The sequence below is a fragment of the Macaca nemestrina genome, chromosome 8 (genome assembly GCF_043159975.1).
Source record: "Macaca nemestrina isolate mMacNem1 chromosome 8, mMacNem.hap1, whole genome shotgun sequence".
NCBI classification, from domain to species: Eukaryota; Metazoa; Chordata; class Mammalia; order Primates; family Cercopithecidae; genus Macaca; species Macaca nemestrina.
This window is the reverse complement of record NC_092132.1, coordinates 3,789,866-3,803,161: the sequence shown is the minus strand read 5'-3', so window position 1 is coordinate 3,803,161 and position 13,296 is coordinate 3,789,866. Positions and strand designations below refer to the sequence as shown.

Sequence of the window (13,296 nt, the reverse complement as noted above, 5' to 3'; positions counted from 1 at the left end):
TATCCAAACAGGTAACTTCTGATGGGGGTGCCAGCCATGCCTGGGAGGCTCCAAGGTACAGAGCAGGCCAGGTGGGCTTCCTGGAGGAGGTAGTATGAGCCAGAACCTGAAAGGGTTGTATTGCAGAGGAGAGTGGGAAGGGCACCCTCTCAAGTCAACTGCACAGAGAGGTAGTGGAGAAATACAGAGATCAGGAGAGGAGAGGAGGCCCCTGTTCCCTGGTCAAGCCCCATCCTGCTCTGTGTTGCAGCCCTGCTGTACGAGAGGCTATGGTAACAGAGAGCCTGGTATGAGTGACACTCAAACACCAGGGGCGTTGACTGCTCGATCACATCCCAGTCTGTGGCTGGGATTCTCCTTGTGAGGAGCCAGGCCCCAGCTCAGGCCCCTGGGAGCACTTACCTTTCTTTCCCCGAGGCCATCTCTGGCTGCCAGGCTGCTCGCAGGCCACACCTGCTGGGGACACAGCAGCCCACCGCTGTTCGTAGGCAGGCGGCGTAGCTCTGAAGCCATCCCCGGTAAAACTGTGCCAGGATGCGTCTTCCCAGGCTTCGTTCCCTTCTCTGTCTCGTGTCCCCACCAACGCTTGATCCCACTTTGAGGGAACCGAAATCCTCATGAGCTCTTTGTGGCTGGGGCGAGGTCTGACCCACTTCACAGGGACTACTGGAGTTGCTGAAGATGGGGACTGCTGACTGGGCTCTGAGGACTTTGGGAATGCCTGTGGGAGCCCCGTGGTCTGGAGGGATAGGCCAGCTGAGGCTGGATCAAGGCCTCAGCTGCCCTGAAAGAACTCACAGGCTGCAGCTGTGGACACCAGGCTGACCCGAGGCGAGTCAGGAGGAAGAGTGCTGGTGGGACAGGCTGGTGGTCTCTGGGTGCCAGGTTGTCATGGCCCCTGAGCAGGGCAGGTGAGCAGATGTGACTGGGGATTGATCTCAGAGGGTTGCTGGGTGCAATGGGAAGGGTTAAGGATGGGAGGCTGGCCCAGAGGGTGGCCCTGCAGGGTCCAGGCGAGGGTCAGGGTGCTGGGTGAGGGGCTGCAGTGATGTCCACAGAGAGGTTAGTGCACAAGAGGCCACTGAGCCCACAGGTCCCCACTCAGCCTCCCCCACAGCCCCAGTCCACTCCTGAGTGGAGGCCCTTTAAATGCAAGGTTCTGTCCTCCCCTGGGAGGCCCCGCCCATCTCCTGGGCAGCCAAGTAAACAGAAGCCTGCCCTCTGGGCTGCTGGCATGGCTTCCCCCTGTCCTGGGACCCCCAGCCCGGCAGGTCTGCCCCCTCCTGTAGCCACTCCAGGTGAGACACTTGGTGAGGGAGGGGATTGGAGGGGAAGGGGGACAGGGCACCTGGGGCTCTGAGAATGTGGGAGCAGGAAGCGGCCCTCTCACCATCTTCCAGAAGAAGATGCTCTGCCAAGGTCATGAAGGAGAGTGGCAGTGGGGCTGGGCCAGGGTGGGGGCATCAACACTTCCCCGTGAAGTTCCTTCTCCTCCCTCCCCTCCCCAATGCTCTGATGCTCTGGAGTCCCCAGGGAAGGGGTTGGCTCTCTTCCTGAAGCCTTTGGACCTATGGACCTGGAGGTGTGCAGGGTCCTTCTCACTCTTTAGGGCCCCTTCCCGATCATTCTCCTGCCCTTGCCTCTTCTAAAACCCAGCTCTGGATCTCAGAGGCAGTGGGAGGGACAGCCAGCCATCCATTCACTCACCCATCCATCCACCCATCCATCCACCCATTCACCCACCCACCTATCCATCCATCCACCCAACCACCCACCCATTCATCCATCCATCCATCCATCCATCCATCCATCCATCCATCCATCCATCCATCCATCCATTCACCCACCCACCCATCCATCCATCCACCCACCCACTCACCCATCCATCCATCCATCCATCCATCCACCCATCCATCCACCCACCCACTCACCCATCCATCCACCCATCCATCCACCCATCCATCCACCCATCCATGCACCCATTCACCCACCCACCCATCCATCCATCCACCCACCCACCCACTCACCCATCCATCCACCCATCCATCCACCCATTCACCCACCCACCCATCCATCCACCCACCCAACCACCCACCCACCCATCCATCCATCCATCCATCCGTCCATCCGTCTGTCCGTCCATCCATCCACCCATCCATCCATCCTTCCACCCAACCACCGACCCATTCACCCACCCACCCATCCACCCACCCGCCCACACATTCATCCATACATACCTCCACCCACCCACCCATCTACCCACCCTTCCATTCACCCATCCATCCACCCATCCACCCACCCACCTATCCATCCATCCACCCAACCACCCATCCATCCATCCATCCATCCATCCATCCATCCATCCATCCATCCGTCCGTCCATCCGTCTGTCCATCCATCCATCCACCCATCCATCCATCCTTCCACCCAACCACCGACCCATTCACCCACCCACCCATCCACCCACCCGCCCACACATTCATCCATACATATCTCCACCCACCCACCCATCTACCCACCCTTCCATTCACCCATCCATCCACCCATCCATCCACCCACCTATCCATCCATTCACCCAACCATCCATCCATCCATCCATCCATCCATCCATCCATCCATCCATCCACCCATCCATCCATCCTTCCACCCAACCATCCACCCATTCACCCACCCACCCATCCACCCACCCACCCACACATTCATCCATACATACATCCACCCACCCACCCATCTACCCACCCTTCCATTCACCCATCTACCCACCCATTCACCCACCCACCCATCCATGCATCCACCCAGCCACCCACTTATCCACCCATCCACCCACCCATTCACCCATCCACCCATCCTGCACTTGGCCAGGCCTACAGCAGCAAGGAGGCTGGCTCTGCTGCCCTCCCTGGTCTGCCCAGCCTCTCCTCACCTAGCAACTGCCTCGCACCTTCTCTTCCTCTGAGCTGCCATCCTCTCTCTCCTCACACTGTGCTGCTGGCCTTGTGCCCTCCTTCCCTGAGAAGCTGAAGCCATTGGAAGAGGACTTTGTAGGTGCCCACCCACTGTACTTGTGGCACTGGGCACTGTCCATCCTGGCCTGCTCCCATGAATGCCCGTCCCTCCTCCCAGCCAAAGGCAGCATTCAGCATCTCCCATTCCATCTCCCACCTCACGCTGTCACTCCAGCAACTCTTCACCCTCTCTCTCCTGCGTCATGACACCACTCTTTCCCAGGTCATTCCCACTTGCATGAAAGCATGCTGCAATTTATCCTGTCTCTTGACCCCACTTCCCTTCCAGCTCCCGCCCTACTTCTCTGCTCCTCATTCAGAGCCAAACCTTAGGAAGGTCATTTGTCCTGGCTGCCTCCACGTTCTCCTCTCTCATTTGCTCTTGAACCCACTCTCATGGGGTTTTAATTTCCAGTGCTTCACTAAAGCAGCTCTGGCAAGGGTCACCAATGACCTCTGCGCTGGTGAGTCCGAGGTCACTTTTGGGGCCTCATTTGATGTGATGCACTGGCAGCACACGGCTCAGGTCCCTTCTCCCACACTTGGCTTCCAGAGCCCCTACGCTCCCATCACTGCCTGCTCCCTCTTGGTGCCCTCACTGGCTGCTCCTCATCTCCTTGACCTGGTGGTCAGGAGGGAGGACTCTAGGCTCTGTGCTTGGGCTTCTGCTCTTTCTAACCCCACTCAGTGATTCATCTAGTTTTGTGGCTTTAAACATCACCCCCACAGTGTTCATCTCCAGCCTCCACCCCTCTACAAGCAGAGCAGTCCAGGCTCTGTGTGAGCCGGATCCTCTCCAGCCTCAGGGCTCCACTCTCACCACCAGTGTAGCGCTGTCCACGGTGCTGATTTAGGAAAGTACTTCCCATTGATCAAACAGGCTGGTCAATGTCATCTCATCTGCAAGGGCAGCAGAACAGGGTTGGTTGGTTCCATTTTCAGAGGCTCATGGAAGGTGAAAGATTAGCTCAGGCCCTGACAGGTGGAAGGACCCCCACATCTGTGCTGCTCATGGCTGTAGCTGATGGTTCCAACAGAGCCTGCCTGGCACACAGTAGGTGCTCAGTGAATATTTGTGCAGAGGGAAGAGACTCTTAATCAAAAGGCCCTTGAACCAGGGGCATGGCATAGTGGAAAGTGATTGCCTAGCCCAGGGCTTCAGCTCGGCATCTGCGTATGACTTCTCTGGGTCTGTATACTCACCAGTAAAATAGACTGAATATTGTTACCCCTCCCAAGGGTGTTGGGAGAAGGATCTGACAATTCATGGTCATATTCATCCATTCCCACCTCCTGGCCTCCCGGTGTGGCCATCCCCAGGGAGCTGCCTGGTCTCACTCCTGCATCCACCTGGGGCCTGACAACATTCCTCCCTGGACTGTGTGCCCAAGTGAGTTCCCATGGCTGCTTTGCTCACTTCAGTATCCCCACAGCTAAGCACATTTGCTGAATGAAAGAAAGAAAGAAGGAATGTAGGGGTCTCTCCTGAATGGAGGGCCTAGACTTGGGCAGGGTGTGGATCATGGGCCAGCAACCTGGGTGCCTTCTGGGGACCACGGATAGGCTGAAGGGTGGCATGACAGCCAAAACCAAACTCCCCTTCCACCTCCTCTCCCTCCTGGGGTCGCACCTCCCTCTGGATCCCAGGGTCAGCTGTGTCCAGGCAGGGAGCCAGGCTGTCCCCGCAGGCTCCTCCCCATCTCGGTCTACAAGGCCTGGCGATTTGGCCCTGCAGCCTCTCCCAGGTGGTGTTTTCCCATCCTCATGTTCATCTTGTCCTCCTCTGGATCTGACCAGACCTTGAAGCTGGGCCCCCAAAGTCCATTCTCTGCACAACGGCCGGATCAACTTTCAACTGAGAGTCACCGCTTCACCTCCTGCCCCAAGCTGGCCACTGCCTTCAGGGAGAACCTCAACATCCCAAGCTCACTCAGTCCCCACACGGTCACGCTGGCTAAACTCTGCAGCCTCCTCCCCATTGGGAACGCTCTTCCCAAAGGGTACTTAGTGAGCGTCCCCTTCCGTACACCCAGGACCTCCCCCTCTTCATGGTTTGCTGATGCTGTTCCTCAGAAATGCAGGGCCCGGCCTGGCCTCATCACCGGGTGGCCCTGGCCATCACCAGCTCTGCCTTTCGAGCTCATTTGGCGGCTCCTTCCAGGCTGGCCACCTCTCTTCGCGCCCGGCCTCCTCGCCTCTCGCCTGCGCGGGCCGCTCCCGGCCCTGCCGGGCGTTCACTGTCCCCTCCGCCCGCAGGTCCCGCGGCGCCCCCGGAGCCCGCCTTCCCGGACATCTACGGCGGGGACGCGCAGCTCTGGGAGGCGCATTTCCGCGGCATCGGGCGCGCCTACCGCGCGCTGGGCAAGCAGGACGACTTCGCCATCCGCGTGCTCACCGAGGACTTCACGCTGCCCTTCCCGTTCGCCTGGCCGCCCGGGCCCGACCCCGCCTGCGCGCCGCTCTTCTACGACCCCCGCGACCGCGCAGACTTCGACTTCCTGCTGCGCGGCCCGGGCGCTTCGCCCCCCGTGCTGCTGCGGCCCCTGCACGCCACCGCCCAGGCAGCGATGCGCAAGCGGCGCCTGGAGCGGCTGGCCCTGAGCTACGCCCGCGCGCGGGGCCCGGGCCCGGCCTCGTCCTGCTGCTGCCCGGCCCCGCCGCCGCCTTCCCGGAGCCCGAGGCCAGCGCTTCCGGTGACCGCACCCTCAGGCTGGCCCAGGCCCCGCCGCTGCCCTGAGAACGAACAGAATAAATAAATAGTTTCCCCAGCTCTCCCGCGCCCGGCGCTTTTGTGCACACACTCCGACAGGCCTGGGCGGCTGGGCCCTGCGGGGAAGAGGGGCGGTGGGGCGGTGGACCAGGAGCCCAACTGGGACACCGGGCCAGGCGGGGCAGCAGCGGTACTGGGAAGCCGCATGGCTCCAAAGGTACAGTGAACACATTCGCAATGGAAACTGTGAGGGAGGCAGGCCCTCTTTAGAGGGAGGAGGACCTGGGTACGCTGGGTGGGGGGCCGGACCTCCACCCTCAGTGCCCACGCCCTGGGACCCTCCCCACAGCTCTACGGTGGGAACTAGCGTCCCCACTCCACAGACCAGCATACCAAGGCCCCATGCCTCCAGGAAACAGCTAGGATTTAGTTCCCCACGTGCAGACACCAAGTCTGGCAGCTTTCCCGTTTTCCATGATAGAGGGGCAGCAGGCTGGGGGTGGGGGGCGGGAGAAGGGCGACGCAGCACAGCAGAGGAAGAGAAAAGAAAGGAGTGGAGAGCATGCGTGGGGCAGAGGGACGCAAAGGAGGGGGCACCACGAGGCACCTGCTCCTCACTTGCTGCCTCCCCGTTCCTGGTCCCTGGGGAGGGGCTGCCTCCTGCTTCCCCCGTGTGGGGCTGAGAGAGTTTGCTGAGCCCAGCGTGGCCAGCAATGACCTGGCCTCTGCCCTGGGCCACCACCCTCTGCAGGTGACGAACCCCTGCCAGAGGCTGGCTCTGCTGTGGGCTGGCTGGTGGCAGAGCGGAACAACTGCATGAGCCCGGTGGCCTCCTCCTCCTCCTCCCCACAGAACACCAAGCAGGGAGGCCAAGTGGTCTTTTGGAGAGGTGCCCTAGTCTCGTGCTGGGGAGCTTGGAACCCAGGCGTGCAGGGGAGACCACACCAAGTGCAGGTGGAATCCAGGTTTGTTTGTTTTTTTTTTCTTTTTTTCCCGAACCCAGGAGTTATTTATCACATCCCAGTCATGGGGAGAAAAGGTTTTTCCAAGCCCTGGTTTTGCTGAAGGAGCAGTTGTGGATGGGAACACTCATCTCTGGAGAAGGAGGAAGCCCTGGGCTGGGAAAAGGCGTCCCCAGCCTCCCGCTCCTCTGCTGCCACTGGCCCCAGCTGAGATGCCAGCCCCTGCTTCAGGGTCCTCCCTGCCGGGGCCTTGTTTCTTCAATTTTACAGATGCACAGTTACATTGTAACAATAACCATGCATTTGAATTCGGACGGGGCAACAGCCGCAATGACATTATGTACTATATATCCTATATTATATATGAATTGGGGTTCCCAGGAACAGTCCTGGAACATGGATTTTGGTGCAAGTGGTTTGTTGGAGATGTGGTCCTTGCAAACACAGGTACAGAGTGAAGACACACAACAGGCAGGGAAGGAAGCCAGGAAATGTGCGATGGGAGCAAGTGACCCCTGTGGACGCTGGAGGTCAGTCCTATGGGCGACCCCTGGGAGACAGCGTGGCGCGTGGCCCGGAGCCGTCCCACCCAGGGAGAGTGGCGCCAAGCACTAACACCTCCTCATCATCACTGGCAGTTTGGCTCGCCTGTGGGGTATGCATCCACCTCTCCTGAAAACAACAGCTCACAGTGACCACTGAGAAATGTTTATAACAATTTGATAGAATAATTTTATGACTGGAGAATGTAACAAGATAAATGTGGGGTTTATACATTGTGCTTTTTTAAACCACATTTTTCTAGAAATTTATTTTTAAAGTAGTTTACAGCAGTGTGGCCCTGTGACAGATTGGAAACAAAAACCTTGGTCCTTCACCACGGCTAACGTGAGAGGCTTGGTCTAGGGGACCCAGACCCAAGGCAATCAATCAGACAGGAAACAAACACGGTGAAGAAATGCAGAGTGCTGTGAAGGACACGAATAGATTGACTATACTTCAAATAGGGTGGTCAGAGAGGCGAGTCACCCTGGAGAAGGCAGCGTTGAAGCTGAGGATGGAAGGATGAGGAGCAGCCAGTTACATGGATATTGCGGAGGACATTCCAGGCCAAGGGGGCCATGTGGGCAAAGGCTGGGGAATGAAACAGAGCTTCAAGGGTCAAAGAACGGGAACCAGGGCTCTTTGAGGCTGGAGCAGATGGAGCAGTATGTTATTTGAAGCTCTGACTGGCTTAAACCACAAAAGGGACTAAGTGGTTCATGTAATTGGAACATTCAGAAATAAGATGAGCTTTAGGGAAGGTTTGATCCAGGGTCTCAATGTTGTTATGGAGGCCTAATCTTCTGTGATGCCACTTCTACCCTCAGACTGGCTTCCCCAGTAGCGGCAACATGGTAGCTGCAACTCCTGCTACCTGTCTGGTCACTGAGAAGGCCAGAGGCCACTGTCTTCCATGAGCTGTCTCATGAGCAGCTGTATGTTCTGCAAAGCCCTGGGAGCCTCCTCACATGACCAGTGGGTCCAGTTGGGTCATATGCCTAATCCTGCACCGTCCCTGTGGCCCAGGGAGTACCATGCATTGATTGGCTTGGGCTTGTGTTGCCTGAATCTGTGGCAAGGAGGTAGGGTGACGCTGGCTGGATTATGATAACAAGGTCCAGAACACTGTGTGGCCCACAGTGGGGGAGCTGACCACCATGTCCAGCACCACCAAGTGGTATGAACCCTGGGATTTGCTCCAGGGGTGACTTCTGCTAAATCTCATGCCTTCCTTCCAGTTAGACCTGCTGCTCCCACAGAAAAGCACGGTCAGAAACGACCCCAGGCTGAAGTCTCTGTCTTGTGTAAAGCAGAGCCGACAATCTGTTTTCTCAGCATCTGTTCTGTGCCTGATGCTGAGGCTGGGCATTCATGGAGGGAAGCTGCTTCCTGCCACCAGGAGCTGGCAGACGGAGGGCTGGGAGGATATCAAGACAATAGGCTGCCCGCATTGCCCCCTGGATGACTGCCTGGGCAATGTCTCCTGGGACTCAGCTTCCTTGCTCCCCTCCATCACATAGAGAGCCAGGTAGCCCTCATATTGCCCTTTTTGCTATGGCTGCTGGGATGCTCAAAGCACATTTGTGCTCCATTGTTCTGACTTTGCCAGGCTTGCCATCAGCTTGCCCCTCCTCTCCAGCTGCCTGGATTTCCAGTCTTACAATGCCTGGATTATAATTGTAAGAATGATGCTTCAATTATTTTTGGAAATTCGAGGGAAATACCTTTTTTGTAAAGTCACGGATTCCAGTTCTGGTTAGCAGCACTTCACCCCTGAGCTTCCTCCCACTGACCTGCCGGGAGACTCTGCCATCTTTTCTAAACAAAGCCCGGTGGCCTATGTGGAAATACCGTGGCTATTTCCTCAGGAGCCAGCCACTGTGTCGTTGGGCCCTGGTGCCACTGGGGTGGGCAGGGGCTACAGCACAGGCTCTGGGAGATGACAGAACTTGGCTTGCGTGCTGGGTCCTCCAACCACTGACTGGGCAGCCCTCAGCTGCTGCTGCTGATTTTCGTGCCTTAGTCCTCAGCTGTGAGGGGGAACACAGCAACAGGACCTCCTGGGGAGCTGCTGGGGGGATCATGAGAGAGACTGTCGGTCATGCACCCGGTTTCAGCCTGGCAGTGAGAGCCCAACAGAGAGAGGGCAGCTGTTTCCCCATGGCGGGCCACACTCCCTGCCCATATGCAGGCTGGCACAGACACCTTCCCCAGGGCTAAGGGGGGCCATCGGCTTTTCCCCAGCACCAGCTGGGGAAAAGAGGGTTCTGGAATCAGGAGCACACATGTTCCCCCATTTTGCAACTGTGTGGCCTTGGACAAGCCTCTTGACCTCTCTGAGGTACCATGTCCTCACCTGTAAAACGGGAAGCAGAAGCATGTCTGGTGTACGGCCTCCATGAGCTGGTGTGACCAGCCGGGGACCTGCCCATTCGGTGTTCTGTAAATGTGGCTATTACTTGTTTCCTTGTCTGGCCACCCCTCCTCTGTCCAGAGAACAGAGCTGCCTTGCAGGGTGCCTCTTATCCTCCCTGGAGCCAGGGCTGTCTGCCTTCTCTTCGGCTCAGCCCAGGACATACCAGCCTTGACAGGGAGTTGGAGTTGCCAAGGGCACAGCCGGGGCATGCTGTTTGACCTGTTTCATTCCCTGTAGGGTGCTGCTCCGAGAACCATGATTGGCACGCAGGAGGTGCTCAGTTAGTATTCTCTGAATAGGCCACTGTGATCTGGGAGATAAGCTTGCTGAACAGACAGGCTGGGGCCTCCTGGGGCCCTGCTCATTCTGGGTGCAGGCAGAGCCCCAGAGGGAGGGCAGGAGTCGGGGGCATTGGCTGGAATCGGAAGGCCAGGTTCTTTCCACCTCCCCAGCTGCCCCTGGAGACTTCATGCCCTTCGATATTCAAAGGAGATGGGTTTCCCCCTTTGATTCTGGGACCACTGGGGACAGGGGTCAGGTACCCCCCTCTCCTTGCTCCTGCTCCAGTTTCCTGGGAACGGACTCTGAGGAGCAGCGAGGATGTTTAATTAATTGCAATTACCATCTTCAAAGGAAGCCCAGAGTTGAAAGTCGTTCCTAATTACTGTGTTATGATGTCGCCCAGCTACTCAAATTGATTGTGTGAGAATTTCCGATGGAGGATTAATTGAGTTACTGCGAGGACCCACTCTGTGTCCCTCCCCTTTAGATGCTCGGCCTCGGCAAAGGCGTGTGGGGCTGGAATGACCACGAGGGCTGGGAGCCGGGCAGCAGCTGCCTGGATGAAGACCTCAACGCCAAGGGTGGAGCCGCGGGCTCGGCGTGGTGGCCCGAGGAGTTCATCGCGCGCTTTCTGTGCTGGCCTCTGGCACTTCGCAGGGGACGCCGCTCCTCCTGGCCCCTGCAGTGCGTGAGGTCGGCAGGTGACCAGTGCTGGCCAATGAGTCGTGGGCAAAATGACATCTGTCACTTCTGGACCGCAGCATTTATGGCCAGTGTGAGACCCTCGGAGCTCTCTGTCTGCCACCACCCATGTGCTGGAGACAGTGGCTCCTTCACCACCCGTGCGCTGGGCTGGCCCAAGGCGGGGGACCTGAGGTGTGAGTGAGAGGCAAAGCATCATGGCACCAGCCCCTGAAAGTTTGGGAAGGCTTTCTCACGGTGTCATCGAGCCTCTCCGGACCAGTGCAGGATCCAGCAGGCAGGCCCGGCTGTGTAACGTGCAGGCCCCGTGTGAAGTGAAATGCAAAGCCATTGTGGGAAAATTACTAAGATTCGGCACGGCAGCGGCAGCACGTTAGAGCCAGCTGTGTCCTTCTGAGCATGGGCCCTCTGTGACCATTCAGGTTGCCTCCTGTGCCGTCAGCTCTGCTGCAGACCCAGGTGTCTTTTGGGGTCTGCAGGCATGGATGTGTGGCTTTGGCTGAGTGGCTTTCTTCCTCTGTGCCTCAGTTTCCTCATCTGTGAAATGGGAGGCAGTGAGGCCCGAATGGGATGGAGCAGGGATGTGACTGTGCATCAGGGGCCACAGGGAGGATGAGTTGAGGTTTCCTCCTGTCCCTCTGCCCACTTTCTTCCTGTCCCTCTGCCTGCAGGCGGAAGCTTCCTCCCTCAGCAGGTGGTCATCTGTTACATTTCAGACACGGGCCTCTGGCCCGGGACCCAGGGGAGCCCCTGCCTTCCCAAAGATGGAGCCCAGGGTATGAGGGAGTGTGTGCCATCTTGGTGAGAAAAGTGCCTGCGAGGGCATCAGGCAGGCCTGAGGGTGGGGGAGAGGGGTATCCTTCCCCACTGGACAGCACGGAGGCCTCCCTGAGAAGGGGCGCTGAGCAGAGGCCCCAGGGAAAGGAGGGCTCTGTGGAGGCAGACGGTTGCGGGCGGGGAGCCTGGTCGGAGGAAACAGAAGCACAGGCATCTAGAGGCCAGAGGGAAGCAAAAGACTGCAGCCCACGAGGGCAGAATTGGAGGACGCGGCGGCTCCCGGGGCCCAGGCCTGATGGAGGGAACTGGGACTTGTCACTTGGGTGGGTCTGGAGCCAAGAAATGCCATGATCTCATTCATGCATTAGAACAAGCATTCCCAAGGGGGTGGTCTCAGCCCCAAGGGGAGCGTTTGGTTCTTGGGGCGTGAAGAAATCTCACTGTTTATGTAGAAAGCCGGAATACTTACACGACATCTAAACAGAAGCATATTCGTCTGTGGTTTTAAAATTCCACGGTGGAGGGGTGGGGGCGGCAAATTAAAAAAAAATAAAGCAGCTTATAAAGGTTCCTTAGGTTAGAGGGCAGTGATAAGGAAAGGACATGCTGATCTGGAAGGATCGTTTCACTGCCATGGGCCGGAAATAGGTTTGGGGTTGGAGGCGGGAGGTGTTCAGGGCTGTTGTGAGGAGCCCTGCCAGCTCTCTTGTTGGGTGGGTCTGGCAGTGTCAGAGATGGTGGAGAAGTGGGTGGATTCCGGGTCCTCAGGAAGGTGGACCCAGTGGGGACTCCTGAAGGGTAGACACAAACTCGGAGAAAGAGAGGGTCAGGATGGCAAGGCTGGGGCCGGGGTGGTGGGAAGGGTGGGGTTTCTGTGCACTGAGATGGGGCTGCTGGGGGCTGTCTGGGGAGTCTGAGGTGTCCTGGGGCAGGCGGTGGGCTCAATACGTGAACGCTGCAGGCAAGCAGCACTCCGGGACATGGGCCGGGGGAGGAGTGCGGACCTGCCTGCCGATGGCCGAGACACTTGAAGAGCCCCTGGAGAGGTGCACTTGGAGCCCCTGATTGTGGCAGGCCCTCGGGCTTCTCATCTGCAAAATGGGGCAGCTGACTCTCGCCCCTGGGTAGGTTCCTGTCCCTGGGGTGGGGCTGGAGTTGCTGAGGCCCATTTCAGGCCCGAAGGCCAGGCTGCTCCTGGGAGGTGATAAGTAGCCCTTTCATTACTGAACACTACCTAGCCCTGAAATGCAATCAAGAAGCGGGGTACCCTGCCTTCTCTCCCGGCCTAGGAGGAATATCAGGGACAGACAGAGGCCCGGGCAGGGAGGCTTCCAGCAGTCCCTGCCCTGTGCCACTGAGAACTGTGGCGTATGGAGGCTTACAGGGTATTCTGACATTCAGGCACCCTCTGGGTCTCATGCGGGACCCATGAGAGGTGGGTGGATCAGCTGGCTCCAGGGTGATGGTGGGTCAGGGGCAGGCGTGAGAACACCCCAGCCCCAGACCTGGTGGGTCCCACCATCCCACCATTTCGCAGTTGGGGAAACTGAGACACACAGCAATGGCAGGCAGAGAGTGACACTGCAGGTTTCTGGTCCCAATGTCCATGCTGCTAATGACTGCCCTGTGGCCTGGCTGGATCCCCCCACTTCTCTGAGCTCTGGTCTCATCTGTGGAATGGGGTGATGGGCACCACTGCCAGAAGATCTTTGCGGATTACAGGAGATGCGCACCGTGTCTGTGTCCAGCCCAGGACCCAGCTTGGACCACAGGACTGACCGGGTCTCTCCCCACCATCAGGGCTTGGGTCTGATGCCGAGGTGCCTGTGTCTGTGACTGCAGGGCCACCCTGGGGTGGGCCTCAGCGCTCTGACCCCAGCCCTACCCTTGATCGTTGGC

The 13,296-nt window shown here is 58.3% G+C and overlaps 1 protein-coding gene across 1 annotated transcript; it reads left to right on the top strand.

The window, feature by feature from the left end:
* Positions 1-1,172: 1,172 nt before the first annotated feature.
* On the top strand, positions 1,173-5,776 carry C8H8orf90 (chromosome 8 C8orf90 homolog). The gene is made up of 2 exons (XM_011752674.3): positions 1,173-1,298; positions 5,262-5,776. Exons 1-2 carry the CDS (start codon positions 1,235-1,237, stop codon positions 5,759-5,761), a joined length of 564 nt encoding a protein of 187 aa, XP_011750976.2. The 5' UTR covers positions 1,173-1,234; the 3' UTR covers positions 5,762-5,776.
* The last annotated feature ends 7,520 nt before the right edge of the window (positions 5,777-13,296 follow it).

Bases quoted from the DNA above. Each gene is read 5' to 3' on its own strand.
- C8H8orf90 (XM_011752674.3), top strand. From the start codon at position 1,235: ATGGCTTCCCCCTGTCCTGGGACCCCCAGCCCGGCAGGTCTGCCCCCT. The intron at 1,299-5,261 runs GTGAGACACTTG...CTCCGCCCGCAG, and splicing joins CCCTCCTGTAGCCACTCCAG to GTCCCGCGGCGCCCCCGGAG.